The 24,682-nt window shown below is 34.9% G+C and overlaps 6 protein-coding genes across 6 annotated transcripts; 3 read left to right on the forward strand and 3 right to left on the reverse strand.

The window, feature by feature from the left end:
• The first annotated feature begins 1,140 nt into the window (after nucleotides 1-1,140).
• LOC111829358 lies at nucleotides 1,141-2,138 on the forward strand. The gene is made up of 3 exons (XM_023778300.1): nucleotides 1,141-1,267; nucleotides 1,374-1,607; nucleotides 1,796-2,138. Exons 1-3 carry the CDS (start codon nucleotides 1,181-1,183, stop codon nucleotides 2,003-2,005), a joined length of 531 nt encoding a protein of 176 aa, XP_023634068.1. The 5' UTR covers nucleotides 1,141-1,180; the 3' UTR covers nucleotides 2,006-2,138.
• Nucleotides 2,139-6,188: 4,050 nt separating this feature from the next.
• LOC17879427 (heat stress transcription factor A-4a) lies at nucleotides 6,189-7,460 on the reverse strand. Its single transcript, XM_006285593.2, has 3 exons — nucleotides 7,165-7,460; nucleotides 6,691-7,092; nucleotides 6,189-6,589 (listed from the first exon to the last, which is right to left on the reverse strand). The coding sequence occupies exons 1-3, from the start codon at nucleotides 7,381-7,383 to the stop codon at nucleotides 6,326-6,328; spliced, it is 885 nt and encodes a 294-aa protein (XP_006285655.1). The 5' UTR covers nucleotides 7,384-7,460; the 3' UTR covers nucleotides 6,189-6,325.
• A 3,428-nt stretch (nucleotides 7,461-10,888) lies between these two features.
• Nucleotides 10,889-13,788, forward strand: LOC17878940 (pentatricopeptide repeat-containing protein At4g18840). The gene is made up of 2 exons (XM_006283438.2): nucleotides 10,889-12,522; nucleotides 13,701-13,788. The coding sequence occupies exon 1, from the start codon at nucleotides 10,904-10,906 to the stop codon at nucleotides 12,515-12,517; it is 1,614 nt and encodes a 537-aa protein (XP_006283500.1). The 5' UTR covers nucleotides 10,889-10,903; the 3' UTR covers nucleotides 12,518-12,522; nucleotides 13,701-13,788.
• LOC17879531 (transcription repressor OFP5) lies at nucleotides 12,554-14,429 on the reverse strand. The gene has a single exon (XM_006283905.2). It carries the CDS (start codon nucleotides 13,804-13,806, stop codon nucleotides 12,700-12,702), a length of 1,107 nt encoding a protein of 368 aa, XP_006283967.1. The 5' UTR covers nucleotides 13,807-14,429; the 3' UTR covers nucleotides 12,554-12,699.
• Nucleotides 14,430-17,368: 2,939 nt separating this feature from the next.
• On the forward strand, nucleotides 17,369-18,605 carry LOC17880382 (F-box/kelch-repeat protein At4g25710). The gene has a single exon (XM_006282878.2). It carries the CDS (start codon nucleotides 17,369-17,371, stop codon nucleotides 18,536-18,538), a length of 1,170 nt encoding a protein of 389 aa, XP_006282940.1. The 3' UTR covers nucleotides 18,539-18,605.
• A 969-nt stretch (nucleotides 18,606-19,574) lies between these two features.
• Nucleotides 19,575-24,312, reverse strand: LOC17880097 (protein STICHEL-like 3). Its single transcript, XM_006282973.2, has 6 exons — nucleotides 21,659-24,312; nucleotides 21,358-21,577; nucleotides 20,848-21,264; nucleotides 20,131-20,665; nucleotides 19,986-20,049; nucleotides 19,575-19,888 (listed from the first exon to the last, which is right to left on the reverse strand). The coding sequence occupies exons 1-6, from the start codon at nucleotides 23,666-23,668 to the stop codon at nucleotides 19,787-19,789; spliced, it is 3,348 nt and encodes a 1,115-aa protein (XP_006283035.1). The 5' UTR covers nucleotides 23,669-24,312; the 3' UTR covers nucleotides 19,575-19,786.
• Between the last annotated feature and the right edge of the window lie 370 nt (nucleotides 24,313-24,682).

Genomic DNA, 24,682 nt, shown 5'->3' on the forward strand with positions numbered 1-24,682 from the left:
ACTCGGTTAAATATTTTGGACAACTGTTTAAAATCATTATAAGTATGACCAATATTAAAACCATTGTTACATGAGCATATTTAATATTTCAAATAGTTTCAAAATATTATAAATAAAAAGTTCAAATATATAAAACTATTAGAATTTAAAATATTGAAAATATTTTTTTGAAGACATAAATGTAATTTTGGAGACATAATTTTTATTGATAATATATATTATATATCATACTATGTAAATTTTAGATAATTCACGGGTAGTTTGTTAAAATCACAATTATAATGATAAAACGAGTTACAAATAATGTTTTTTAGGAAATGAATTCTGTTACGGGTTGGACTTTCAAAAAATATATTGTAAATATGTAATTTTTACGTATATTCCTACTTTTACTACAAAAATGGTCAAAATGAATAATTTATCGACAAATATTATTTCGTGCTATTAAATTTTCACCGTGTTTTTAATTGTATCAAAACTCAGTATATGATTATTTACTCGTTTTTTCCCTTTTTTATTTAAACTTATTATACAAATATATGATTTACCGTAATCATATATTTACTGCACTTTAACAAAATTAAAATGTAACATATTCTAATACGATAAAAATTATATATATGTAATTATTTCCTCCGCGTTGTAGCGCGGGTCCGAACCTAGTATATATTAATTTTATATGAGATGAATCGATGCATCAAGTATTTTAGTTCTATATATTATGTTTCTTGCGATCGATTAGCCAAAATTACAGTAAAAGAATAATGTAATATTAACATATAATCAGTGCATATTTTCAATCATAATTGAGGATAACGTCATAATGCATGTTAGATATAATTTTACATAATTCTAAAAACAGTAACTCTTAATGCAATGCGGTGGTGGTTACAACTCAACATACGATTTAAGAAGAAATAATATTGCTTTACACAGTCATTTTAAGCACACATACGATCAAATTTCAAACAAATTACCCGAAATGATAATCATACAACTTCTTTCTTGTAATTGTTAAAGACCAACCTAAAATGATCATGTTTCGGCTATATAATCCGATCTTAGTTAACATAATCTCCTCACCTTAATTTCATTTGCAAAACAATTAGCTTTTACTTTATTTCTTCTTCTTTGTTTTTTTTTCACTTGTTGTATTTGCAAAGCATTTGAAAAAGCTACAATGGCTGACCCAATCGACAATATCATCGCTGTGTTACAGAGGTGCCACCAAAATGTTGTTGTGCACGTTCGGACACTCATCAACGAGGTACATATAAAAGCTGCAAATGCGGCGTGTCTTTTCTCACTTAATAATCTTTTAGCTTATTATATGCTTCCTAAAAGATTAATGTTCTCTTGTAACCCTAATTGAGATGGAAGACGTGGACATGCTGCAACAAATCCTAGTTCTGCTACAAAATACCATGAACGGTCTGGACGCTAACGAGTTGCTGCATCTGGATGGTCCAGTAGTACTGCCTAACCCAGTTAATGAACCGGCTGCTAACCCGGTTATTCCAGTGGTTAACCTTGTTAGAAACAATATATTCAATGTGTTAACTAGGTTCACAACTCTTCTTGTGTACCTTGCAACCCGCCTACATGAGGTAAGCTTCAAATGCACATTAATCTTATTGACTACTTAAATCGTTTGGTTTATTACTTTTTTTCTTTTCTTTTGGCTTTTTTTTAATCAATATATACTTTTGTTAATTTGATCTAGAATACTTAAGAAATTAAGTTAAAGTTGATTCTTAAATATCTAACTTAGTTCTTTGTTGATTACTTAAATGAGATGGACGATTTGAATCGGCTGCAACAAATCCTAAATTTGCTAGAAGGTATCATCAACGATCTCGACGCAAACGAGTTGCTGCATCCAATGCTGGCTGGTCCAGTGGTTCAGGCTCTAGAAGATATGGTAATCGCCGACGACCCACCTCAGGCTCCAGAAGAAATGGTAATAGGCAACGACGCGCCTCAAGCAGAGTCCAACAGCGACTAGAATTGATAAGTTACTTCGTAATCATTGGTTGATATGATTAATAATTAATATTAATGCTACTACTTGCTTTCTTAAACAGTATATATAGATGGAATAAAATCGTAGTTGTAATAGACTTTGGTTTGAAATATCATATACTTGTACACAGAGTAATAGACATTGTTAAAAAAAATAATAATAAAATATATATATATATATAAGACTTTGGTTCAAAGAAAAAAAAAAGGGAGCAAATGTTGTCACATGCAATTTTACATAGCCTTTACCAATTTTATCACTCTTATTATTAGGAATGTTAATTACTTCTAATTTACCTTTCTTACCCAAAATATTTAACAATTGCATCCTTAAATGTTTTAAGAAAAATTATTCCAACTCCCACTTTGATAATATATATGGTTTACCTGATATCTTTAAATGGTGACACGGAATAGCTAGTAACCCATTTGGTATTTTCTTTTCTTTTTTTCTAATAAGGATTATGTTATTTGGCATATATATATATATATACATAAATAATATACAATCATATATTATAACAAAAAACAACAACAACATATTTACATGCAGAGAGACTCAATATTGACAGTCTTGTGTACGGAATTATTGTTTTGTTAATCGGTTTGATCCGGAAGAAAGTTATATAGTTGACGATTATATTACAATATGCATATGAACGAGCCACTCACTAGCTATTTCTTTGTTTTATTTGATTTTCTTGTTTAAGTGTCACAGAAGTCAATTTTGATGAAGACAGCTCTCTTGACAGTAACTCAAAATTATTATTATTATTTTCTTATAAATTGATTAAATAGTTAGTATAAGTCAAGAGAGTTTTTCCATTTATAAGGTAAATTTATATCCATCCAAGTACAAGAACTTGCAAAGATGGTTGGCGCAATATTGTAATAACGAAAATAGTGTGATCTTTTGTAAAATATCTCAAAGCCATCTTTAATTTACTTAAGAAAAATAAATGGGGAAAACATTGTTATTTGACCTTTTTGTTTATTTATTTGCTTTCTTTTATAGTAAGGTTGAAAACATTTGGAATATTTTCCACATAGGAAGAAAATAGGAATACAGCTCTAATTGATGATTTTTTCAGTTCCTCTTCATTCAACCTTAAACACTAAGCACTTGGAAACTTTATGTTTTATGAAAAAGATTAAAAAAACTTATCGACTTTAAAAAATATGACATTCTTGAAATACTTAAAGGTGACATATCCCACAAGAAAAAAAATATCGTCCAATTACTCCATTTGGTAATATATGTTTATTTCTCATATATATGCTATTTGATAAATGATGAGTCTATGTGGCTGTGAGGATCACCAATATTGTTCTTTAATTACTCTAATTTTGAATTTTCTTTTCTTCCTACTTAAGGTCCGCTTAATTCATCTTTTTATTTTCTAACCATTAATTCACCAGTTGCAACTTGCAAGCACCCTTTATATATTTTTAGAAATATATTCCAAAATTTGTCGACTTTGAAAACCATTTGGCAATTCCCAAAATACATGAAGACTAGAAGACTACGGATTACCCCATTTGGTCTATTTGATAATTTATGAGTCTACGCTGCAGTGAGATCTCCATGGCACCTTAAGGTAATTGGATGACATTTTTCACACCCACGAGAAATTAGTGGAAGTGTACGTGCTAAGTAGTGTTTGGACAAGAAACACCATCAAATTATGCATCTAAACACACAAAATTTTAATGTCAAACATGAGTTTTAAGATTATTTCCCATAAGACGTTTTAAAAAAAAAAAAGTCAATAAACTTTCCTTTAATCTACTTTTTGAATGCGAGAGCAAATATATATATATATATATATATATAGGTGAATGCGATAAAAGCGTGTGCTAATTAAGTTTTGGACAGCCTCCTAAGACCTAGATCATATACATAGTAATTTTATTTGAAATGAATCGATACATTAAGTCTTTTAGTTCTGTATGTTGGATGTCTTATTTAATTATAATTGTACACAATACTAAAAATAGTAACTCTTAATGCAATGTGGTGGTGGTTACAACTCAACATACGGTTTAAGCTGAAATAATATAATACTGCTTTACACAGTCATTGTAACCACACATACGACCAAATTTCAAACAAATTACCCGAAATGATAATCATACAACTTCTTTCTTGTAATTGTTAAAGACCAACCTAAAATGATCATGTTTCGGCTATATAATCCGATCTTAGTTAACATCATCTTCACCTAAACTTCATTTGCAAAACAAAGCTTTTACTTATAATTTCTTCTTCTTCTTTCTTTTTTACTGGTAATTGTTTTCAAAGCATTTGAAAAAGCTACAATGGCGAATACAATCGACAATATTAACTCTGTGTTACAGAGGGCCAACCAAAATGTTGTTGTGCACGTTCTGACACTCACACAAGAGGTATATAAGCTCCAAATGCGGGCGTGTCTTTTCTCACTAATCTTTTAGCTTATTATATATACTTCCTAAAAAATTAATGATTTGGTTTATATAACTCAACTCTTGTAACCCTAATTGAGATGGAAGTCGTGGACATGCTGCAACAAATCCTAGTTCTGCTACAAAATACCATGCACGGTCTGGAAGATAACGAGTTGCTACAAAATTTTATGAATGGTCGAATAATATTGACTAACCCAGTTAAGGACCCGGTTGTTCCAGTGGCGAACCTAGTTAGAAACAAAATAATCAATGTGTTGACTAGGTTCACAGCTCTTCTTGCGTTCCTTGCAAACCGCCTACATCTGGTAAGCTTCAAATGCACATTAATCTTATTGAGTACTTAATCGTTTGATTTATTACTTTTTTCTTTTCTTTTCGCTTCTTTTTTAATCAATATTTTCGTTAGTTTAGTTAGTTCTTGTTAATGGCTTAAATGAGACGGAGGATTTGCATCGGCTGCAACAAATCATAAATTTGGTAGATGGTATCATCAACGATCTGGACGCAAACGAGTTGCTGCATCCAGTGGCTCCAGAAGAAATGGTAATCGCCGACGACGCCTCTTAAGCTGAGTCTAACAGCGACGAGGATTGATAAGTTACTTCGTGATCATTGGTCGATTGATAAAAAATATTAATACTACTACTTGCTTTCTTAAACAATATTAATATATATGTGAATAAAATTGTATTTGTAATAAACTTTCGTTTGAAATGTCATATGCTTGTAATAGACATTGGTAAAAATTAAATATATATAAAAAAACAAGACTTTGATTCAAAGAAAAAAAAAAAGAGCAAATGTCGTCACATGCAATTTTACTTTTACCATTTTTATTACTCTTTTTACTAGAAATTTTCAATTCCTTCTAGTTTAACTTTCTTACCCAAAATATTAATAATGAATCCTTTAAATGTTTTAAGAACAAATATTCCATGATAATATGGTTTTCCTGATATTTTTAAAAGGTGACATGTAATAGTAACCCATTTTGTATTTCTTTTTCCTAATAATTTTATGAAAATGGATTATGTTATTTGGTATACATATTCATAAATAATATAAAATCATATTATAATTAACAAAACAACATATTTACATGCAGAGAGACTCAATGTTGACAATCTTTTGTTCGGAATTATTTATTTGTTAATTTATTTTGGTACGGAACAAAGTTATATAGTCCACGATTACATTACAATATTTGTTAAAGTGAGATCTGTTTCCTGTGGAACATGCATGGAATAAGTCACTCACTAGCCATTTCTTTGTTTTATTTGATTTTCTTAAGTGTAACAGAAGTCAAATTTGATGAAGACAGCTCTCTTGACAGTAATCTCAATTATTATAATTATTTTCTTATAAATTGGTTAAATAGTTAGTATAAGTCAAGAGAAATAGCTAGTGATCAAAAATAGCTAGAGTTTTTCCATTTAGAGGGTAAATTTATATCCAGGTATAAGAACTTGCAAAGATGGTTGGCGCAATATTGTAACAACGAAAATAGTGTGATCTTTTGTAAAATATCTTAAAGATATATCTGTAATTTATTGGAGAAAAGTTAATGGGAAAACATTGTAATTTGACCAACCAATTATTTTTGTTTATTTATTTAAATTTAAAAAGAATATAAATTGAAATAGGTACACGAGATTTATGAGTTTGGGGCAAATTAATTAGTTCTTATTAAAAAAAGGATAGAAACAAAAACCAGAAAGAGATCTAAAGCAACAGAAAGAAAATAATTATAACATATATAATCTCATAAAAATACTGATAATTAAACTAGAACTTTATGGGTAATGATAAGCTAGACATTATGGATATTATTCATTAAATCAGATGGCCCTCATAATCATAATTTGCAAAGTCCAACCTCTTGTCCCTTAACTTCCTTGGGCAGCTTCCTCATTTTCTTTCTCATATCTACCATTTCTTCGACTTGCAACTTAAACAAATCTCCTGCTTCCCGCACATTCTTCTTCCTGGCATAATCTTTACCTTGCTGATCCATCTTCTCTACATGTTTCCTTATAATATTTTCTATAAGCTGAGGTTGGTTTTGAACAAAATTATCATTTGCAAATTCCCACATGTCTGGATTGATCTTTCTAAAACCCTGTTAAAAAAAAGAAAAGGATGATTCAAACTTTTAAAACAAAATAAACTAGCAAAAAGAAGATGAGGACATACAACAAAACCATCATATGAAAAACTTACAAAGCTCTCAAGTTTACAGAAGAATATAAATATAGGGAGGGGAATGGTGAATCTACGAAGAAGATCTTTGTAAAATTCTTGCGGATTCCAAATGATGAAACTCTTGCCACTCTCGCTCCATGAGATAATACCATCCGATGAAGGATCATCCACCATCTCATAGATTTTGGTGGGGAAAGGAAGTTTTGAGCTTGGATTACGCTTATATGGTGGCAACTGATACTTTACTCCTTTTACTTGCTGCTTAAATATTTTTTCCATATTTAACATATCGCTTCTTTGCTGCACAAGAACATTCTGTTCTATTATATAGTTTATAATGTTCTTTATCAGGTGAGGCTGCCCTCGCACAAAATTATCATTTGCGAATTCCCATTTTTCAGAGTCGACTTTCTCAAAACCCTACAAAAAAAAGAAGATTTTCAGTTAAAAGGAAACAACATTTTACAAAAAAAAAACATATAAGCAACTTACATGTTTATTAAGAGAAGAGAAAAAGGAAATTAAATTGTTGTCCGTGAAGCAAAATCTTTGAAAGAGATTGTTGTAAAACTCATCCGGATTCCAAATGATGAAACTCTTGCCACTCTCACTCCAAGAAATTATTAAATCAGATGAACTATCATCGACCATATCATATGTCGTGGTGATGAAAGATGAGATTGAGGTTGATGAACCTTCGTTTGCATTCATCTTTAGCACTTTTAATATATAATTGCTACACACCCAAAAAACGAATTTGAGATTATTTACTAATTTATCTTAATCAAGCTTCAAAATCAAAAGAAAATAAAATTTCGGTTAATGCACCTTTTAACTTGTTTTTTGTTTCAAACAATGTCGCAAATCTTGTGAAGTTACAGGTCTCTATATACCCTCATAATTCATAAATGTAGAAAAGTAATATAGGTCCAAAATTGAATTTGTTACCCAAATATAGTGATTTTATTTTATAAAAAATCCCCATTAGTATTATATCTTGTATATCACTGAAATTTTAAAAAGAAATTTGATATTTAAAGATAATTTTCTAAATTATTTTAAAATTTTGATAAGATTTTTTCATATTTAAAATAAAGACATATATAGGTAAACAATCCAATAATCACAACATATAATAAATATTAGTTTAAAAAGTATTTTACATGTTATACATTCAAATTTTAACTTATAGAAAGTTTACAAAAATTTATTATTGTAATCTATACAAAATATATAGATAAATAACTTTATTTGCATATTAAGTTTAAAGTTTATTTATTATTATATCTTATATATCATTGAAATTTTGATAATGGAAAAATATTAAATTTAGAGTATATATTTTGGAATTTTTTAAAATAAATTTAAATTATGGTAAGATTTTTATATTTAAATAAAAAATATAATAACCACTACATATAATAAATACTAGTTTTAAAAATATCTTACATGTTATAAATCCAAAGTTTAACTTAAAGAAAGATTAAAAAAATTATAATTGTAATCTATGCAAAATTTCTAGATAAATAACTTTATTTGTTGATTAACTTTATTTATTATTATATCTTATATATACTTGAATTTTTAATAATGAAAGGTATATTAAACTTAGAGTATATATTTTGAATTTTCTTAAAATATATTAAAATTTGATAAGACTTTTTATATTTGAAGTAAAGAAATATTTATAGGTGAACAATCCAATAATCACTACATATAATAAATATTAGTTTACCAAATATTCTACAAGTTATAGATCCAAAGTTTAACTTAAAAATATAGTTTACTAAACTTTACTATTGTAATCTATACAATGGCGAACGCAGTTGTGGAGGTTAAAAACAATATAACCGATGTGTTACTGAGGTTTCACCAAAATGTTGTTGAGCACGTTCAGACACTCACAAACGAGGTACACATAGCTCCAATTGCGGCGTGTCTTTTCTGATCACTTAATCTTTTTTTTTTTTCTCACTTAATCTTTTAGTTTATTATAACTAAAAGATTAATGATTTCGTTTATCTAAGTCAACTCTTGTAACCTTAATCGAGATAGAAGACGTGAACATGCTGCAACAAATCCTAGTTCTGTTAGAGAATACTATGAACGATCTGGACGCAAACGAGTTGCTGCATACAGTGGCTCAGGCTCCAGAAGAAATGGTTATCGGAGACGACGCGCCTCAACCAGACTCTGACAGCGACGAGGATTGATAAGTTAATTACTTCGTAATCATTGGTCGATTAATAAAAAATATTAATACTACTACATGCTTTCTTAAACAGATATATATATATATGGGAATAAAATCGTATTTGTAATAGACTTTGGTTTACATGCACAGAGACTCAACATTGACAATCGTTTGTACGGAATTGTTTTTTTTTGTTAATTTATAGATGATATATAAATTTGAGTAAATAAATGATATATCTTTCTTATCTTTTGTTCCTCATTATTAATCTAGTAAGTTTTATATTTTTTTGGTGTTGTTTTCTTTAAAATTAAGAAATTTTTCTCTATCCGCAGGTTGATTCTGTTTGTCCTTTATAATAGTACTATACCATCATCATCTAGTTCTCTACGCAACACTTTTTAAAAAACATAAGAATCTGTTAAGAAAAAAAAATGTCCATATATTATCCATATCGTTATAATTCAGAGAGGCAAAAAGAGCATATCTTATATAATAATTGTTTGTCCACAGTATCAGAACCATGGTTATTTAGAAATTAAAGGAGCATCTTATTTGTCTATACCATCATTAATTAGCTAGGTTGTCTTAACAGAAACAACCCTAGTTACTTTTAAATTTAATTCGATATATATAATTTTTTTTAATATAATTTGGATACCACCGTACGTGGACGTCGTTGATCATGGTGATCTTTCTGTTTCCGATGGTTTCTCTGATGGTCCTTGCTCTTCCTCCACCGGTCTCGCCGTGATCGCCATGACATCAATGCAGCTTTGGAGAAGCTTCTCGGCAATTGCTTCTAACTCAGCCTCCGTGGTCGTGTCGTTGCTGACGCGCACATTGACGGCTTTAGTCAGATCAAGCAAGTTCTCCGACAGTTGCTTTCTCTTGCTCTCCATTGCTAGCTCTCGGTTCTTAATTATTCTCTCTTCTCGATCTTTTTTTTTTTTTTGTGTGATTAGACGAAATTTCGTTTGTGATTCTGTAACTAAGCGTAATTAATCACCTCTGTTTATATAGGAGATAATTAGCTTATACATATCTTGGTTACTAGACTTGTTCTTTAAGTTTTGTTTCGGCTTATAGTGTTAAGCTTATATGTTTGCTGACTTGGTTAAGCGTAAGTGTGTTTTACGTGTTGCATTAGGTCTTCTTTAATTTAACACTTTTGTATACATGACATGCACATCTACACGTAACACGTCTATTTTTAAAAATTTAAACCACACATGTGTATAATAATTATTAAACCTCTATATCTTAATACAAATGCGATGATAATTAATTCTTATACAACAATTAATTTTATTTCACAATCTCATCACTATTTAAAACATCAATAGATCTCACAACAATTAAATTTATTTTTACAATCTCATAACAATTTTTTTTTTTTCTTATTCAAAAAAAAACATCGATAGATCAATTGATATGTTTTTGTTTCGGATTTAAGATTAATGTACGTCGATCGAATTGATTTTCTAATTTCTATATGGTTGCAGTAAAAAAGTAAAAACATTATTGTATAAGATGATCGGAGAATTATAGTCATCCGAACCTTTAATAAGCATTAGTGTGTTACACGTCAAGTCCCTCTTTAGTTTTGCATCATTTGTGGCCGTTGAAAATGGCTATACTAGAAATTATGTGCATTGATTTTTTTTTAAAATGAGAATAGTTAGGGATGCAATTTGATAATGGTAAAAATTGGAAGAAAAAATTAAGTGAAAAATGCAATTAGTGGACGCCTACTTAAGGTAAAAGAATAATGAAAAGACAAAGCATATTCGAAGGTAGACGATGAAATTAGTCTTTTTTAGTAGACGACTACGACGACAACAACAATAACGTACAGTACTAATTATTATTTAACATATTATTATTTTTACAATAACTTAGTAATCTCAATTATGATTTTGTTCACCTTTATGATATTATCTTAATTCCATCAAAAATATTAATATAGGCTCAACTCTTATTAAATCGTATAATATAGTAATATCGATGTAATGCAACATTTACAGTCATCTTACGATGAGTGTTGTTTGTTCATTATCAACTCCAGTAGTACCGATTCTGTCATTCACAGAGAGAGCTAAATCTCTGTCGGAGATTCAACAAGCTCATGCCTTTATGCTCAAAACAGGTCTTTCTCAGGACACTTATTCTGCGAGCAAGCTTATTGCCTTTGCTGTAACGAACCCAGAACCCAAAACTGTCTCTTACGCTCACTCCATTCTCAATCGGATCGAGAGCCCTAATGGGTTCACTCACAATTCCGTCATCAGAGCTTACGCTAATAGCTCTACCCCTGAGATGGCGTTGGTCGTGTTTCGTGATATGCTTCTTGGCCCTGTTTTCCCCGATAAGTACAGCTTCACGTTCGTGTTGAAAGCTTGTGCTGCTTTTTCTGGGTTTGAAGAAGGAAGGCAAATTCACGGTCTTTTTATGAAGAGTGGTTTGATGACTGATGTGTTTGTTGAGAACACTTTGGTTAATGTTTACGGAAGAAGCGGTTACTTTGAGATTGCGCGTAAAGTGCTCGATAAAATGCCTGTGAGAGATGCTGTTTCTTGGAATTCGCTTTTGAGTGCTTATCTTGAGAAGGGTTTGGTGGAAGAAGCTCGTGCGTTGTTTGATGAGATGGAGGAACGGAATGTGGAGTCTTGGAATTTTATGATTTCGGGTTATGCGGCTGCGGGATTGGTTAAGGAAGCCAAGGAGATTTTTGATTCTATGCCGGTGAAAGATGTGGTTTCTTGGAACGCTATGGTGACTGCTTATGCACATGTGGGTTGCTACAACGAGGTTTTAGAGGTTTTCAATGAAATGCTGGATGATTCTACTGAGAAACCAGATGGTTTTACTCTTGTTAATGTTTTATCTGCGTGTGCTAGTCTTGGATCCTTGAGTCAAGGTGAGTGGGTACATGTTTACATAGACAAGCATGGGATTGAGATTGAAGGGTTTTTGGCTACAGCTCTTGTGGATATGTATTCGAAGTGCGGGAAAATTGATAAGGCTCTTGAAGTGTTTAGAGCTACTTCAAAGAGAGATGTCAGTACATGGAATTCTATAATCTCAGGTTTAAGCGTCCATGGTCTTGGAAAGGATGCTTTAGAGATTTTTTCGGAGATGGTGTATGAAGGTTTCAAACCAAATGGTATCACATTTATTGGTGTTCTGTCGGCCTGCAATCATGTGGGTTTGTTGGACCAAGCTCGCAGACTTTTTGAAATGATGAATAGTGTTTATGGGATTGAGCCAACTGTTGAACACTATGGTTGTATGGTGGACTTGCTTGGTCGGATGGGTAAAATTGAGGAAGCAGAAGAACTTGTGAATGAGATTCCAGCAGATGAGGCTTCGATGTTACTAGAATCTCTTCTTGGTTCCTGTAAAAGGTTTGGAAAATTGGAACAAGCAGAGCGTATAGCAAATCGATTACTGGAATTGAATCCACATGAGAGTTCAGGTTACGTTCAGATGTCAAACTTGTATGCATCTAATGGAAGATGGGATGAGGTTATGGAGGTGAGAAGAAAAATGAGAGCAGAAAGAGTAAACAAGAAGCCTGGATGTAGCATGATTGAAGTTGATGGGGTCGTCCATGAGTTCTTAGCTGGTGAAGGACTAAGAGTCGACTAAACTTGGTAATTTTCCAAAAAATATGTTGGTCTTATGCTGTCAATTAAATAGAATTACTATCAGTTTTAATGGTAACCAAGAAGCATGAAGTTAGGGGAGTTGCATCCTAGAAAGCTTAACCTATTAACAGATCATAATGATGAATCATGCACACATCTTTATAGCACTATTCTACACCAAAATTAAAAATTCATATCATTATGCACCTGCTGAAACACACTGATGATCATATCATGATATTCATTGGTATTGAGTCTGAGATAACAAACCAGAAGCTCTTTGAGTTCTTCAGGGTGGTTGATACCATTCTCCATGATCATCTCGATCATCGAATCTCTAAAATCTTTTTGAGGATCGCTCGAGCATTTCACTACTGCAAAGCTTTCGTTCTCCGTTCCTCCATCTGTTGTTTCTATCAGAAGCTCTTGCTCTCGTGCTCTCAGTTTAGCCTTCTTCAAGTCTTCAATAGCTTTAACTCTGCATTTTTCAGATGCTCGTGGTGAAAATACTCTAACCTTGTTGTTTTCTTTTGTTCCTAATCTGTTTAGCTCCCTTTTGAGGTACATCGACTTTCTCTGTTGGTCGGCCTTCAGCTTCACTTCTCTTAGTTTTACTTCCTTGAGTTTTTCCCACTGATTAGTTGATTTTGTTACGGTATGACCAAGAATCACAGAATCCTCTTTACCGTAACTTCCTGTACCTGTCCTTCTCGATGTTTTTTTTGCCTTCACCTCTACATCTTGTTCTGATCTCTTTGGCTTTTGTTCGAGAAGCCTTTGATCACGTCTCTCACATCTCTGCTTATCTCTGTTCACCTGAATTCTTGGCGTCATAATCACATTTCCTTTGTCTCTATCCATTGCCTCTACTTCCAGAAAGCCACACGTCTCTCTTTGGAAGTCTCTTACTTTCTTCCTTACACTGCTCATTATCTCTTCAAACTTCTCATTTGACTCCCTATCTGCTGATCTTGCTGCAGCGTTCTGCTTTTCTACTTGTATTCTCTGAAAGTTTTTTCTGCTCTCACTAATATCATTTCGATGTGTAGTAGAACTCAAGGAAGATTTTGTAGACATGGTATGGCTAGCTTTAGTAGAACTCAAGGAAGATTTTGTAGAATTCAAGGAAGATTTTGTAGACATGGTATGGCTAGCTTCATCATCTTGCTTCTTTTCTTTTGCAGGTTTCAAGTCAGAAGAACCGCTTAACTTTGAAAACCAAGAACCAGGAAGAGCACGAGACAAACCGGAAGAAGAAGAAACAGGTTTTTTCCTTCCCCATTTCATCATTCCGAACGATACAGGATTTTGGAAAAGGTTTGGTGCGTCTTTGATAAAACCGGGTTTCTTAGGCTAGAGGCCGACTATGAAGAGATGTATAAAAATGAAGAGATGTATAGAATGAAGGGATGATGTATCTAGAGCTTACTGAGTCTGCTGTAATATTGTTAGGTCGTTGTGTTTAATAGGGAGATGAACTTAACGGGTAAGAGCCAGTTGCAGTTTGAAAAAAAAAGAACCAAACCCGCCTGAAGAATCCTGTGACCACTTTTAGCCTAATTAACTTTTTCTTTTATTGGTTCTGACGTTCTGTTATCTCTGGGTACGTTCTGGAATTTATACCAAAGTGGGGGACCAAATTTTTATCAAAAAAAAAAAAAAAAAAAACCAAACTTCATTGATGACAAAGACTTAAGGCTCTCTCTTTCTCTCTCTCTTTTTCTCTTCTTTCCGTGTAACGTGACCGACGCAAGAACCACAAGAATCTTCCCATCTTTTTAGTTTGTAGTAGCTGTCTCAATACCGTCATAACATTGAGTTCTTAGATCATGGAATCTAGTGGCTTTTGCAGTGGTTACCATTGTTTACATGATTTACATCATCCCTATTCCCTAGTGATCATGTAAAAACGAACCCCCCGAACCCCCCGAGTGTCTCGTCCAACATAACAGTATGATTGGTACTGGTCCCGGTCTCTCTGGTCCTAATCTTGAAAGATGTATAAATAAATAATCATGAAGAAGGTAAAGTTTGATGGATTCTTTTGGTATGTGTTATCTCAAAGTTAGAGATTTTGTGAAGTTTTGAGGAAGATGTGGTCCTCACCTTTCAAAAGAACAGCTACAAAAATCTCTCCATATGGTCATTTGGATATATCACCTACCTTGAGGTATGGTTTGTGTCATCCTCCAACAACTTGTTCTTCATTTTAATTCAATTTTTTTTTAGTTTCTTTTTTCTTCTTCTTCTATATAACAACAATAGTAGTATAGCCATCAAAATAAGGATAGAGAAGGGTTCTAAATTTATTTACATTATTTTTTTGTGTGTCTCTTGTATTGTCAAGACTTGGCATTGAAGCATTCACCAGTTTCAGGCTCTTCTACTCTCCTATCTGCAAAGGAATAAAAGAATAATTGCCCCATCTCGTAATTATTATTTTTTTCCTGACCAAGATGATAAACATATAAAGAAGAGACTGTAACTATAGTTATCTTTTAAAGATTTTATTTTTGGAGACTAGTCCATCATATACAGTATCATCAAAATAGGACAAATACGTTTTATAATGCATCACGGCTACGTCCTTGGTGATAGCGACGATACGGACCCCCGTTATGTTTTTATTGATGAAAGAAAGATTACAATTACATTGTTGTTAATTAGATTTTCTTATGTACTAATTTTTCTTCATTTGTCATTCTTTTCTTTTTTTGATAATTTGAAAACAATTATTTGCTCCAAATTTCTTTGACTAGTCTTGTTATTATTTGTTAAAAAGTATAGATGTTTAAGATTTTTTGTTACGACCATTGACCCCGATCGGATCCAATTGAGTATCCTGTTCACTGTTTTAGTAATTGACTCGATTCTTGTTATCATGTAGTAATCAACTTGTGTTTCCACAAATCAATAATACCATCATAATTCTCAACGCAGTGTCATTTCGGGTAACATATCATTTTCTTGTTGATTGATACTAAAAATATTATTGAGTATTTGCGTTCAATATGGTATTCAGTGCTTAACTTTATTAGGAAACAGTTTAACAAAAAACAAATGACTTTATTTGCAAACAATTGAAAGGTACCTTATATCTTTATATATGTAACCCAATCTACAATTGTCATAACTAAAGTCATTCTTAACACTTACGAGTTACGAGTTGAAATTAGAAAGAGAGGAATGGTACCTAGTCAAGAATCATTTTCTTCACTCTCCTTGCTCTCTCCATTTTACTTGCGGGTCAGTCTCGTCTCATTAGATCAAAACTGTACTAAAGGGGTTCTTTTATATGATTACTATACTTGTAAAATCAAAATCTTGAATATGTGACGTGCGTATGTTACTTTGCAGATATTGAGCCACAAAAGTGGTGAACCAAGATTGAGTTTGGTCTTTCAACAAAAGAGCTTTCATTGTGTTGTAACGATCACCCCGATCGAATTTGGAGCATGTACTAACAATACTAGCTGGGTGTAACAACACGTACGTCCTTATTATGATCAATACAACGATCATTTATCTACATCATCTCGAGTTCAAATATTTTTGTTTAAACTTGAAATAATAATAATTAAATGAAATCATTAGCATCGATATAAATATAAAAATTAAAAATGCATATATATTTTAGATATTATAGAGTAATGTCATAATCTCACCCATGAATGATAAGTTGAAAAATTGGGCCGAGTTGTTCCTTTCCATACAGTACTAATTTTGGGGACAAAGAACTAAAATATTAAAATAATGGGATATATATATATCTAACTAATTAAAGAGAATTTTTTTTTTTTTTTGGTAAAAGGTTAAATTAAAGAGAATTTTGGTAGTTCTAAACGGTATGCTCACGTTAGGGTTAGTTTCACTTGTGTGTATAATAATTAAAAGCCTTGTTTCAACAAGGTCTAGTGATCCCCTTCTTCTTCTTCTTCTTTTTTTTTTTTTCATTTAAGGGATTTTGTAGATTTGAAGTCATATGGATCATGAAAATTATAATCATGGAGCTCCTCCTCCTCCTCCTCCTCCTCCTCCTATAGTTAAAAAGAACGTGTGGTTTGATTTCATGAGCAAAGCATATGCGATGGTAGATATATGATCCTTCGACGGATTCAGTAATCTCGTGGGGGATTTGATCAGTGATAGTTTCATAGTATGGAATCCCTTAGAATGCCGCAGAGACCTTCTTCCTTGTCTCTTCCCAGTGCAAAACTTTTGTGATCGATCGATAATATATTGCTACTATATTTTTGTTTTTCTGTATACGTAACATATATATAGGGATTTAGGAAATTTGATCATGGACAAATACTCAAGTAGTGCAACTTTGCATGCATTGATTTCGTGAGAGACCAGCCTCAACTTTTGATCTCAGTAGCTTGTTTCATTAAGTAAACGCACTTGTTGGTGCGTCAGAGCATCTCCAACCCTAAACTCCCAAGAAAAGTTCATAACAATATTTTTCTTAATAAATTATGATTAAATAAAACACTTTTTTAGGATTCAAATTTTTTTTTCCGCGGCCAATTCCTAAAGAGCAAGTAAAACAAATCGAGATTCACATTCATGTTGCTGCAGCTTCTAACCCTTTTTACTTTCAACTTTTCCGTAGATTTATCATTATACACCTTATACCATATTTATACTTAGGTTAACTTTTAACCTATAGTTTGCAACAACACTAAACCCAATACTAAATGGGCTTGATCATCAAAATGGCCCAATGGCCCTTAACCCTAAAGGTCTCAACAAAAGTCTTCTCCCTCATTCTTGTCGCTTCTTCTTCTCTACTCTTCTGATTCATTCTCTCTTTCAAGTTTGAGTATTAATCTAAGGTTTGATTCCAACAATGAAGACAACGACTACAACGTCATCGAACAAGAAGATGAAGACAACGACTTCGAAATGGACCCTAACTTCACTTCCCGAGGATCTTGTATTGTCGATCATCGCACGCGTCCCAATATTATTCTATCCGATTCTCTCACTCGTCTCCAAGAGCTTTCGAACTCTCGTGGCTTCACCGAGCCTTTACAAGGCCAGGTCACTCTTGGGCCGCAGGGAGAGTCGTCTCTATGTGTGCGTAGATGTATGTGATTATTATAAAAACGGCCCTAGCTGGTTCACCCTCTGCCGGAAACCTGATGGAACCAGTAGCAGCAGCAATAAGGAAGACGTCAAGTCAGGTGATTATGTTTTGGCTAGAGTCCCAATTCCCCATTCTCCTTGGGTTGCGTCTATGAGTCTTGTGGCGGTTGGTTCTGATATCTATAACGTTAGCGCACTCGAACCCCACAGTAGGAGCTCCTCTAGTGTCTCGATTCTTGATTGCACGTCTCACACGTGGCGCCAGGGTCCAAGCTTGCCCGTTGAGCTATTTAGAGTTTCCGCTACCCTCCTTGATCAAAAGATTTACGTAGCAGGATTATGCGAAGAAGAAGAAGAAGATGGCTCGGATTCCAAGAAGAACTCCCTCGCGGTTTTGGACACAAAAACACATGTATGTGATGTGGTGCCTGTCCCACGCAGCTTGGGAAACGGCAGAGATGTCTCCCTAAGCACATGTGTTGGCGGAAAGGTCAGCCTGGTGATTGGGTCAAATGTGGTTGATTACAATCCTACGCAAGGAAGCTGGGAGGAGGTCGGAGACTCCATGCCCGTATATATGCGTTCACGTTGTTTTTGCAAGGTAGATGATGTTTTGTACTCGTGTTCTTATGACCGAGTGTTGAGATGGTATGACCCTGAGGCAAGAACGTGGAACCATGTCAAGGGTTTGGTTGGACTACCCAAGTTACCTCGGGGTACTTTTGCTGGAATGGCTGATTATGGTGGAAAGCTAGCTGTTTTGTGGCACCAGATTTGCTTCGATAGGGAGATGCTTTGGTGTGTGCAGATTGCGCTTGAAAGGCCCAATACTTGTGAAATTTGGGGGAATGTGGAGTGGCGTGCTCGTGTGCTTGATGTCCCTTACTCTTCGCTCACTTCTTTTCACAAGGTTCTTTCTGCTACTCTCTGATGGATGAATGTGTCACAATGCTTCAACCGCGTCTTCTTTTTGTGTGTATGCTAGTGTATATTTTTATGCTTATTTTCTAAGGGATATGTAAAGAGTATTATTTATTGGCTTTTGATTTCCATTTCTTTAGTTTATTTATCTTTCTTGCTGTAACTGTGTAAGATCACTTTGGTGCCTTTTGTAAAGAGAGGACTGGTATGATCAAGTATCATATTTAAGCTTTGAAGCAATATATTTTGTGTAACAATGATACAAAGGTCAGCAGCCCCGTGACCTTACCTGCATTCTCCTTAATTTTGGTTTTTTCTTCTCAATTTCGTAACAATATGTAATATACTTTTCCTCTTCGGAGTTTACAAGTGTTTCTCATCTGCACAGCACGATGCTTTTTACATTGATTGTCCTGAATTTGCGAGGTGGCCTCCTAACTCTTTAATATCCCCACACGCTGATTCGCTGAAGCACCTTGAGCTAATGCATGTTCCCTAATACCAAAACCACTGTTGTCATTCACCTTGAGCTAATCCATATTCACTTTGACTATCTAAAGCACTGTTAAGGAACCTCTTTCAACAACATAAAGAGATGTTGCCATTGAGGATGGCCAAGCTCTCACAAAAAGAGATTAGCTACGTTATTTTCACCAATCAATATCAAAGTTTCACATCTTCAAGTCATTAACTCAGCACAGGAATAAAAATAAATAAAAAATGGGATTCATCATTCATACCCTAATAGATTAGCCTTTTCACTAGTATAAGATAATGTAAATCATGTCTTATGAGGTTGAAAAGATAGGGAAACGTAGATATTCATGCAGTTGATCATTTTCAGAACCTTCGGAATATTACTTATTGCCAGGTGAGTTTTTTTTTTTTTTATATATTTCTTTTACATGGTCTCTTGCTTTAACTGAATTAGTTAACTTGCATGGATTGATTTTGTGAGAGACCAACCTCAACTTTTGATCAGTAGCTTTGTTCATTAAGTAAACGCACTTGTTGATGCGTTAGTGTTTGTGGTTTACATAACACAGTTCTTGAAGCTACTACATTCTTGAAGATATCTCGTTTTCCATCTTAAGCTTACCGTAACAAATGGTAGAACAGTTAAAACTAATCCATTTATTTTTTTGTGGTAAGAACATATCCATAAACATTATAAAACTGCCAAGAAGCTACACTGATTATGATTGCAGTAAATTCTGCATGCGTATGATCGATCAAAGTACAAAAGCTTTTTTTTTTCTTATCTTGTTGGAGATCTAGTCGACAGGCATTTTCCGCACGACACGAGCTTCAATAACGAATGTGATCTTGCTCTTCTTGTTCTCACCTTCAACCTCGTCGCCTATAATTTCAAAGTTTCTATCTTTTCAATTTCCAATAACCAAAACGTTTTGATTTTTACTCAAGATAAAGAGAGAGTTTTGTTGTTTTGTTGTTACCTTGCGACGTGTGCCTCTTGAGGATTTCCAGCATAACAAGCTTCTTGATCTTGGTTCAAGTCTCCTGTAAGAGAACACAAAGAGTCAACATTTTTTTACTTGATCTATCTTTGGGATGTTTGATTGAGTGTTTAGAGACTCTTACAGATTCTCTTGTTCTAGCTTCTCGGCTATAGACACGGCCTTGCGTTTAGACCAACCATTTTGTAGTGTGCATCCGTCAGCTTGCTGGATCACATGAGCCAACGAGACCTTACCTCTCACAATGCTTTGACTCTGGTTCTGACTCTGGCTTGCTTCCAAATGTTTTCTTCTAGCTCGGGCTAATGCAGAAGAACCAACTCGCTCTGTCCTCTCCTCTGCCTCTTGCTTCTGTTGTTGTTGTTTTCGTCTTTGTCCATTAGATTCAGTAACTTCAACTATCTCACTTCGTCCACTTCCATCGATTTTGTAATCATGGCCAATGAGTGCTAAAGATTGTGGCAGGCTTTTGTCTTTCACAGGTGGGTGATGATGATGATGATGCCCGTTGTTTCTTGGGTCTTTCTTTGTCTCGCATCTGATCTCTATCGTGATCGGAGACTCAAGAACCGCCTCAAATGCTTGCATAATATGGCCACGAAATTTCTCAGCTGTAGATTTGGTTAATGGCGAGCTGAACATTAGATGCACAGTAGGAGCTGCCACAACACCAGAAAAATAAAATTTAGCTTCAAAATGTTTTCGAACATATCTAATCAAAGATTAAAGATTAAAGATAAATTCTAATCAAGATTTCAAGCTTTCCACCACACCAGAACGAAACTGGCTTGTAAACTTTCAACAATTAAGATTTAAGCTTTGTCAATACTAAATGCATTACCTGATCCAAGGTTAAGAGAGACAATTCTTCCTTCTTTATAAAGAAACTCTCTCAAACTGTTAACTCGAAGCTTCTCGATAACCTCTAACCAAATTTCTTCAACAGAGGGTCGGTTTTTTCTACTATCTCCTCTTCTTCTGTCCAATCCAGAACTTCTTCCACCAGCTGGATCACTAGAAGGATCCAGATGGTGATCTGAGCTTTCTCTACCTCCATTGTTCTCTAATGGTAATGGGCTACGGTTAAAGCTAGTATCTGCAGTGGACGAACGTTGAAGCAGATAGTTCTGATCAGGAGCCAATTGAAGCAACGCGGCAGTGAGCCAAGTCAGTTTATCGTTTGACACTCTCAGCTGTTTCTCTGCCTCGGATAATGTCTTAAGGGCTTGTCTCAGTTTTTCCATATCTTCTTTAGGTACTATAAATGGTGACAAAACCAAAACTTGGATTAGAACAAAAGACCGAGCAAAACTATTGCAGTTGTAGGTAGGCTAGAAATGTTGAAACTCACATGGTTGTCGCCGGAAAAACTTTCTTTTATGCCGATCTTTAGTGAAATCATAACTACCCGCAAGAATATCTGTTATGACCGTTGCAAGCTGAGACATTAAAGCCAATGGTTCTACACTTGTTTCCATTATAGTTCTCAGATTCTTCACAGTATTTACAGTATCTGCAGATAAAGCTAAATCAAGAAGATCCACTAATTTCTCATCCGAAACAAGCCCAACCTGAAAAAAATAAAAGAGAGATTCAATTAGAAAAGTTTCCAGCTTTCAATTGTTATATCGGTGAGACAGAGCAGTGCTTACCAGTTCCTGAACTAAGGAAACAGAGATCCTCTGTCCTAACAAACTCAGCTGTTCAAGAGTCATCTCAGCATCTCTTAAAGAACCATCTGATCTCGAAGCAATAAGCTTCAATGCATCTTTATCTATTTCAACCTCTTCTTTTGATGCAATCCATTGCAACGAGTAAACTATATCTGCGTCCTTTAGTTTCGGGAAAAAGAATTTCTGGCACCTCGATATGATCACATGAGGCAACACATCAAGACTCGAACACACGAGGATAAAGACTACACGACGTGGCGCTGCTCGATCTACCACTTTGGACAATGCATTCCAACAATCAGATGACAAGGTATCACAATCATCAAATATGAACACCCGAGGTGACTGAGATGAAACCATCACATTACCATCCAGTAAATCCATGATGTTCTCAAAATCATAGTTCCCAACAGGACCCACTTCCCGAATGTTCCAGCTTTTACCCATATCATGTGAAACACAAGAACTACAAGTGCCACAAGGCTTTGGGTGTTCCATGGAATGACAGTTCAAAGCCCTTGCAAATATCCGAGCGCAAGAGGTCTTTCCTGTTCCATTTGGACCATGAAAGACATACAAAAGTCCAAGCTTTCGTCTAGCAACTGCATTAGAAAGAGCTTGTACCACTAGATTCTGCCCCAGGAGATCCCGGAATGTTTTAGGCGCATATTTTTCCGTAAGACTTTGATGCTGTTGCTGATGTCGATGCCGAGCATTTATATGGCTCTTCTTTTTGTGTTTTTTCTCCCCTGACCTTCCTTCTGAAGCAAGGTCAGAATCTTCTTCGTTCTTGAGCAGATTGTCTGCAAAAATCCCGAGCTCCCCTGAGTAATCGTGCACCCAACCTTCATTCTCTCCACTATCAACTAGTAAGGGAAGCGCTTCACCATCAGAGTGGATAAAGGAGCTTGATTCTTCATCAGATTGTATCATCATCATATCAGATCCATTTCTTGCACTGGTTTCACCTTTTCTTCCTCTTGAATCAGACATACCACAAGACAAACTTCTACCCGCCTTATCGAGAAAAGTTTTCCCTCGGTGATGAATTCTCGACCAATTAAACGGAATCCCACAAGCCTTAGTCATGTTCTGTTCCCCAAATCCCTCTTTCTCTACCTCATGCTTCTCACCTTGAGGCAATGTGTTGGAAGCAACAGACATCTCACTCTTACCACCACCAGTATCTCTACTCTTACCACGAACTCTCCTCGTCCCTCTAAATTTCCGTCTTTTAGGCCGACTCATTCCACCCGTGCATCCCCGAGTATTACTACCACCAACTCCACCTCCATACCTAACCCGTGGACGAACATTAGATGAAACCACATCATCACTATCACCCACAACAACCTCATTTAGCTGATCAGATAGTGTCTTAACAATAGCATCATTAACCCTGCTAAGCCTCCTACTAGCTTTTGATCCCGAATTACCCGAGGCAACACCATGAGAAACAACCTCATTCACATTTTGATAATCATCCCCAACTCTATAACTCTTTCTACTAGATTCCTCTCTCTTAACTCTCCTACCACTGTCCCTTTCAACACTAACCGGACCCGACCTTTCATCAGAAGGAGTCACTTTAGACGTCCCAAAATTAACAACAGGTGAAGAACCACTCAAAGCAGACAGCCTACGACCAGACTTCTTATGATCAATAGATCTTCTCCCTCCTTCCACATGATCTCCTTTCTTGGGAAGCAAATCAACAACCGAAGGAGGCGTGTTCCAAGCAGGAGGGCTCGCAGAAGGATCTCTAAGCGAGCGTGACCTTTGGAGAACAATGAGGTCTCTCATTAAGGCACGGTCAGTTAAAACCGGACTCTGCTTATGCATATGGTTCTTCAAGTGAATACAATTGGTCAAATGGATGTGGTTACGAAGATGCTCACCGATGTCTCCATTTGCATCTTTCAGAATTCGATTCCGAGTTGAAGCAGAAGAAGAAACCCTTGTCGTAGTAGTAGTAGTCGTCGTCGTCATTTATTTCAGAAGAAGAAGAAGAAGAGCTTTGTGTCTTTCCTCCTCGCAATCTTGCACAAGAACCAAATCGAATTGTATCTCATTTTGAAACCAAATCTTCCCCAACTTTCCAAATTCCAAGTGATTTTGTTTAAACAAGCTATGGCAATAGCTTTAATTGTCACAAACGAGCCCTAAAAATTACAACTTTTTGAGTTCTCAAATCTCAGAAACAACCCACTACAAAGAAAGAAGTTCCCAAATCAAACCAAATTAGTGAAATTGAAAAAAACCCAAATGGGGAGAAGTTAAAAATGGAAACTTTGGAGCTCTGTTTACAAGTGAAGAAGCTAAAGTATCAAAATTTGTGGAACTTGTACACTAAAGATGAGAACTTGTTCCCCATTAAAGATGAGAGAGGGAGTAGAGATTGATGAGAGTGAAAAAAAGAGGAGGCAAGTGGGCATTGTTGTTGTTAGTGTGACCTCATCAGCCACAGAAGAACAGAGAAATCAAGAAGAAGAAAAAAAAGAGAAAAAGGAACGGCACCGTTTTAAAAGCAATCACACAGATCTCTCCTCTTTCTTCACCAAACTTTCACATGCAGATTTCAGAGAAAACGATGGCTTTTGGCAGAGAGTAAACACCTCCCTTTCGGGTAGAGGCTTTTGTTGTTTTTAGGTTTCTAGAGAGAGAGAGAGAGAGAGAGAGAGAGAGAGAGAGAGAGAGAGAGAGAGAGAGAGAGAGAGAGAGAGAGAGAGAGAGAGAGAGAGAGAGAGAGAGAGAGAGAGAGAGAGAGAGAGGCTCCAGGAGTACATCCGGGCCTGCCCCCACGACGGGATGGAAGATTGTTTCGTGCTTCAAAATTTCTACGAAGGGCTCACGCCCCTGTCTAATGGGCACATCGATGCCGTTGCTGGAGGCACGTTCCTCTCCTTGACTATCGAGAATGCTACAACACTAATTGAGAAGATGGTAGCCAACTTCAGTAGGGGAGAGGGATGTATATCACGAACAGGCATGCATACCGTTGCA

The sequence above is a fragment of the Capsella rubella genome, unplaced genomic scaffold, assembly GCF_000375325.1.
Source record: "Capsella rubella cultivar Monte Gargano unplaced genomic scaffold, Caprub1_0 scaffold_7, whole genome shotgun sequence".
Taxonomy (NCBI): domain Eukaryota; kingdom Viridiplantae; phylum Streptophyta; class Magnoliopsida; order Brassicales; family Brassicaceae; genus Capsella; species Capsella rubella.

Bases quoted from the DNA above. Each gene is read 5' to 3' on its own strand.
- LOC17879531 (XM_006283905.2), bottom strand. From the start codon at position 13,806: ATGATGAAATGGGGAAGGAAAAAACCTGTTTCTTCTTCTTCCGGTTTG.
- LOC17879427 (XM_006285593.2), bottom strand. From the start codon at position 7,383: ATGAATGCAAACGAAGGTTCATCAACCTCAATCTCATCTTTCATCACC. The intron at 7,093-7,164 runs GTAAGTTGCTTA...TTTTTTTTGTAG, and splicing joins TCTCTTCTCTTAATAAACAT to GGTTTTGAGAAAGTCGACTC. The intron at 6,590-6,690 runs GTAAGTTTTTCA...TTTTTTTAACAG, and splicing joins TCTGTAAACTTGAGAGCTTT to GGTTTTAGAAAGATCAATCC.
- LOC17880097 (XM_006282973.2), bottom strand. From the start codon at position 23,668: ATGACGACGACGACTACTACTACTACGACAAGGGTTTCTTCTTCTGCT. The intron at 21,265-21,357 runs GTGAGTTTCAAC...CACCATTTATAG, and splicing joins GTTTTTCCGGCGACAACCAT to TACCTAAAGAAGATATGGAA. The intron at 19,889-19,985 runs GTAACAACAAAA...TTGAAATTATAG, and splicing joins CAAGAGGCACACGTCGCAAG to GCGACGAGGTTGAAGGTGAG.
- LOC17880382 (XM_006282878.2), top strand. From the start codon at position 17,369: ATGAAGACAACGACTACAACGTCATCGAACAAGAAGATGAAGACAACG.
- LOC17878940 (XM_006283438.2), top strand. From the start codon at position 10,904: ATGAGTGTTGTTTGTTCATTATCAACTCCAGTAGTACCGATTCTGTCA.
- LOC111829358 (XM_023778300.1), top strand. From the start codon at position 1,181: ATGGCTGACCCAATCGACAATATCATCGCTGTGTTACAGAGGTGCCAC. The intron at 1,268-1,373 runs GTACATATAAAA...ACCCTAATTGAG, and splicing joins TTCGGACACTCATCAACGAG to ATGGAAGACGTGGACATGCT. The intron at 1,608-1,795 runs GTAAGCTTCAAA...TACTTAAATGAG, and splicing joins TTGCAACCCGCCTACATGAG to ATGGACGATTTGAATCGGCT.